Below are 5755 nucleotides of genomic sequence, written 5' to 3' on the forward strand. Positions count from 1 at the left end.
CAGAATTATATATTATTGAATTTGGAATTTGAAATCAATGACTTATCGTTTTGAGAGACTTGTAGAGACTTTTATTACAAAACATACCATAAAAGGCTAAAAAAAAAATCCCTCATAAGCATTAAATATCAAAATATTAAAAGCAATAACCAAATAAGCTACAATTAAACTCTTAAAAAATGAATAAAAAAATATTATCTTCGAAACCCAATAAGTTTATTAGAGATGCAAATTCCTTATGTTCGTTTACTAGAGATTTTTTTGGCAAAATGGTTACAATTCTTATTAGCCATTAATGGAAGAATAAATTTTCATTGAATTATTCATATATATTCATTTTGTAAATATATAAATATATTGTTTGTCTCACACGTGTAAGGTGAAATTCATATATGTTTTCTTGTCTCTATGAATCACCATAATTCCTTGAAAATCATTGAGAGAGTCTCCTAAAATATCTATACTCACAGAGAGTCACCCAAAATATCTTGCATAAAAAGTCTTTCAATGTCTCTACTAATCCCAATTGATTAACCCCGTGCAAGAGATTAATCCCAATTAACTAACCCCCTGCCATAACGAGGGTTCAGTTATGGCAGGAAAAAGAAGATTTTTTCTTTTTTTTTTTGAAATGAAATGAAATTCGGCTAGGTTTTTGAATGAGTTTCGTTTTGATTTGTTTTTAAGTTAGATTTATTTAATATTAGGTTAATGAATAGTCACGCGTAAAGTGGTTATTGGGTTTATTTTGTATTGGTTTAGGTGAAGAGCGGTGCTATCCCGCATGACTATGTGGGATAGCTTTTTAAGTTATCAGCCTGCCAACGGTTGGATTTTTCCTCAAACCGTTAAGATTGGTTGTAGTTTATATTTTTAATTTTATACACCTGCATAATCAACAAATTAGAGTTAGGTCCCTTATCTTATAAGCTCCAAAGAAATCCATCCTCTTTATACATAACTATCCCGTAAAAAGAAAGAGTATCTTAAGGAAAAAACTCACCTTCTTTTTATATTAAAAACCCATCTTTTTCTGATCTGCTATGTTTATAGTTTTATGGAGATGAGTTCTCGGCGAAGTTTGGCAAACGAGTTTGATCTCTGTTTGTTAAATGATCCTGATTTTAGTGTATGGAACGGCCATAATAATTTAGCAGAATCATGTGCTCAGAAAGGTAATTTGATTTTGTGATTTTCTCTGATTGATTTCAATTTTCTTTTTAATCAAGCTAGTAATTTGATTATGATGCTCTTAATTGAAAGGATTGTAAGTCAGTAATTCTTAATTACAGTATTTTTAGTGAACCCAAAACCCTAGTTATCTTTATACAGTGAGATATATGAATTAGGGCTTTGTTCAAATAATAATTTATTAGTAATTTAGTTAATAAGCATTCTTCATGATCATATACAGATTCTCAAGAGTTCAATGAAGTTCCGTATGAAGAAGAGGAGGTAGATATGTATGATGAAGACAAAAACTACTGGATGGAATCTTATGAGAACATTATGTCAACAGATGGAGTAAAAAATGTTGGGCTTGATGATGCAATAGTTCCATTAAATAGCACAAAAGAGTTGTCTGAAGAAGAGATCAATAGTATTCGCCCATACATCGGGAAAGAATTTGAGTCACAAGATGAAGCTTAGGATTTCTATAATCGGTATGCAGGTAATACTGGATTCAGTATTCGTCGGCACACCACTAACAAGTCTAGAGTTGAGCCTTTTGAAGTAATACAACGCACATTTTGTTGTAATCGTCAAGGAGTGCGAGATACTAGAGTTAAGCCTGTTGAACAAAGGCAAAGGAACCAAGCTGATATAAGGGCAAACTGTAATGCCGCAATGGTGATAACGAAGAGAAACAGTAGATGGGCTGTAACTCGTGTTATAGAAGAACATAGTCATAAGCTTCTTTCTCCAAGTAAAAGGCATAATATGCGGTCATTGAGATTCATAAGTAGCATCCAGAAACAAGTTCTTGTCAACATGCGTTTAGCAGGTGTCAAAACAAACAAAATGATGAACTACTTAACAGTTGAATCAGGTGGAGTTAGAAACATTGGGTTTTTTTCCAAAAGATGCAAGGTACTTTTTAAGTACAAAACGGCAGTTAGAGCTAAAACATGGAGATGCCCAAGCGGTACTTGACTACTTTGAACGTCAACAAGTGGAGAACCCATCATTTTTTAATTAAATTCAAGTTGATTCGGAAAGCCAAATGACCAACTTTTTTTGGGATGATGCCAAATCGAGGATGGACTATTCTTATTTTGGCGATGTAGTTTGTTTTGATCCTACCTACAATACAAACAGGTACGACATGCCATTTGTTCCGATTGTGGGAGTTAATCATCATTATCAAACTGTATTGTTTGGTGGTGCTTTGCTTTATTCTGAAAGCGAGGAATCATTTGAATGGGTAATAAAACATGGATGAGAGCGATGCATGGTAAAGCGCCGAAAGTTATTCTTACAGATCAAGAATCGACTATTGGAGGTGCTATTGCACGTGTTCTGTCAGGTACCAGACATAGATTTTGTTTATGGCATATATGTAGAAATGCTATGAAAAATTTGTCTAATGTGAACAAAGAATTCGTTAAGGAATTTAACAACTGCCTATATGGATATGAAACGGTTGAACAATTTGAGCTAGGTTGGGCTACAATGCTTAAAAATCATAATTTGGAAAAAAATAAATGGTTATCAACATTATACAACAAACGTGACCACTGGGCATCAGTTTATACGCATGATGTATTTTGTGCTGATATGTATACAACACAACGAAGTGAGAGTATTAACTCTTATTTTGGTGGATTTTTGAGAAGAGATATGCCATTGTATGAATTTGTTCGGCAGTATCTAAAAGCGGTAGTAGCAAGAATAGAGGCATAAAATAATATGGATTATGACACAATATATACATGCCCAGTTCTGAGATTTTGTATGTGTATTGAAAAAAATGCAGCTTTGGTGTACACAAAGACAGTTTTTACTAAATTCCAAGAACAATTAACTAAATGTTTTTCTTATTCTCATGAAAGGGTGGGGAAAATTGGAACAATACCCACTTATCATGTATCTATAATTGGATTTCCGCATAAATTCCGGACAGTGATTTTCGACTCTTTTACTAACATTAGTCAATGCAGTTGTCTACTATACGAGTTTGCTGGTTATTTATGCAGGAACATATTAAAGGTTTTCATAATTGCGAATGTTCAAAATCTTCCAACTGAACATATTCTGAAACGGTGGACCAAAGATGCTAAATTTGGACCGGTGGTGTTTGACCAAGGTGAAGAAATTGTAGCTGATTGTCAAGATACGATTACAGTTAGATATAGTAGACTCTGTCAAGATGCGACCAATATTGCAGTTAAAGGTTCGACATCAACTATGATATATAATGTGGCAGTACAAGTTTTACAGAAAGCTTTACAGGAAATTGAGGAAGCTATAAAATCCACCCCACAAGTAAATCAAGATGGAAAACCTGATGTTACACGGTATGAGAATATTACAAGACAAGCAGAAACTGTAGAAAACCAGCTAGATTTGCGAAGTTCATTGAAAGAACCTCCAATCGTAAAGCGTAAAAGCAAACCTGGTAGAAGGAAGTCATGGGTTAACAAACTCAATAGGGACTGAAAGGACAAGGAAAACAAGACCAAAAGATTCACCAAGGTACTTTAATGAATTAAGTTATTAAACATAGTAATCTATATGTAATGTAAACATCATTGACTCATTTTATGTCTATGCAGGTTGCCGGCATCAACATCAGTTGAATTGAACAATGCCAACTCTCAAGACAAACAACGGAAGAAAGCAAAAAAATCAGTTGGATTAGATAATGCTAACTCTCAAGATAAGCAACCCAAGAAAAGAAAAAGATGTATGTACATTACTTCAATCGTTTATTATAATATACCAATACCAATCTCTATTTATTCTTATACCTGCTAATTTATAGTTATACATATTTCAGCGTCAAACATGGGAGGTTTCAGCGAAATAAGTAGTCATCAACCTGAAACTATAAGGTGTGTGTTTTTCGTCGTCTAATAATGATCTGGCAGATTCTCCTCATAATAATGATTTGGCAGATACCAATCTCTAGTGATATATGCTAACTGCTCTTTGTTTTATACCTGTACAGTTCCATAAGTAGAAATTCTGACATGCGAAACCAATCGAGTCAAATGAATGAAATCAATCTTAATATTGATCTTACTGGTCATTGTTGGGTGATATTACTTTCGTATATTTAGTTTAATGATTGTATATTTATATTCCTCCCCTATAATGACTAATCAATATATTCTTTTCGGGTTACATATTTGAATGCTTGCTATTGGTATCATCAAGAAGGACCCATTGCAGAAAGAGCAAAATGGTGTCGCAAGAGTTTTCTTTAGATTTTGTAACTATGAATGCTATGTGGTTCATGTATTTTGGATGGTTTGTATTCGATTGGTGTGATTGGTCAGCAGCGCCGTAGCCAGAGATTTGACAGCCGGACAATCCATCATCAAAACGAACATAAACTTAAATGGTGGCAAATTTTGTTAATAGCTATGGCCACCATTTTCTTAGTCGGTCTTCTACTCTCTCTTTTACTGTTTCTGTTGTTATAATAGATGATTATCTGCGAAGACGTGGTCCTAGACCTTGTACATGTTCTTGTTGTTCCTGTCTAGGTGATCTGGTTTTCTGATTATATAATTTTCATTTATTGTTTTTGATTTTTTTTTTTTTGAAAAATTATAATTTAGAAACCTAAGTGATAAATTGATGTTAAATGTCTTCTCATTTAAGTTTGTTATTGTTGCTTATGTGTGTTACCTTAAATTCTCTAGGCTTTCTCAACTGAAAAACAACAAAATGGGAAGTACGTTGTATGTCATCTTTTAGTGTAAAACTCAGCATATGCGTATGAATCCAAAACTTCACCGAACACTAAATACTGAATTTAAAGTATTTTTATAAGAAATGAAAAAGAATTTAAGGACCTAACTCTAATTTTCTGATTCTACCAGCTGTATACGTTAATGAAAAATAATCCAAAACTTCACCTAACACTAAAACCAATCTTAACGATTTGAGAAAAATCCAACGGCTGGCAGGGGATACCTTAAAAAGCTATCCCGCATGGTCGTGCGGGATAGCACTGCTCTTAGGAGAATATAAGTAAGAATAAAATTAGTAATTTGCAAACTAGTAAGACACCCCTTTGTTCTATATATGCCAAATTAGATAAGTGCACGATCTAGAGAAAAAGAAAAAGGTATAAAAAAAGCGCTTTGCATATCGGGCGAAAACGAGTCAACTCACCTATCTCCAAAAACGAATCTCAAATCCTTCTGCAACCCTAATCTCAGAAACATCTTCCTTGTTTTTCATGATTTCATCTAGCTAAAACCCTTTATCCACCGGCCCTGTCAAGATGTAGTCTTTAAAAGTTTTGGGGTATGGTCTGATTAGATGTTGGTGTTACTTAAACCTAATTTATGGTGATGCAATTTCAATTCATGGATGTGGTCTCAATTTTAAATCTTTCCTTCATTTCAATCAAGTTCTTATTTCTAGAGAATGATTTTTATGATTAGATAGCCCTTTATTCGGATCTGATTTTTCAAAATGATGTTGTCTACGCCTGCGGGAAGAAAAATTCATCATGAGCTTTCAACTATCCTCTCTGTTAATCGGGGATTTTTTCAATCAGCGGGTCCTTACTACAAGT

General features: G+C 33.6%; 1 protein-coding gene across 4 annotated transcripts; it reads left to right on the forward strand.

Moving 5' to 3' along the window:
• The first annotated feature begins 978 nt into the window (after positions 1-978).
• Positions 979-4692, forward strand: LOC113349447. Of its 4 annotated transcripts, none has more exons than XR_003360176.1 (5): positions 979-1175; positions 1415-3696; positions 3777-3907; positions 4001-4055; positions 4172-4692. XR_003360176.1 is itself a non-coding variant. In XM_026593420.1 (2 exons), exons 1-2 carry the CDS (start codon positions 1058-1060, stop codon positions 1648-1650), a joined length of 354 nt encoding a protein of 117 aa, XP_026449205.1. In that variant the 5' UTR covers positions 979-1057; the 3' UTR covers positions 1651-2920. The 4 variants fall into 4 exon arrangements, 1 of the variants encoding a protein (XP_026449205.1); XR_003360177.1 differs by having other exon boundaries at positions 1415-2527; positions 3198-3696; positions 4001-4692; XR_003360178.1 differs by having other exon boundaries at positions 3986-4692.
• The last annotated feature ends 1063 nt before the right edge of the window (positions 4693-5755 follow it).

This window comes from Papaver somniferum, chromosome 2 (assembly GCF_003573695.1).
Source record: "Papaver somniferum cultivar HN1 chromosome 2, ASM357369v1, whole genome shotgun sequence".
NCBI lineage: Eukaryota > Viridiplantae > Streptophyta > Magnoliopsida > Ranunculales > Papaveraceae > Papaver > Papaver somniferum.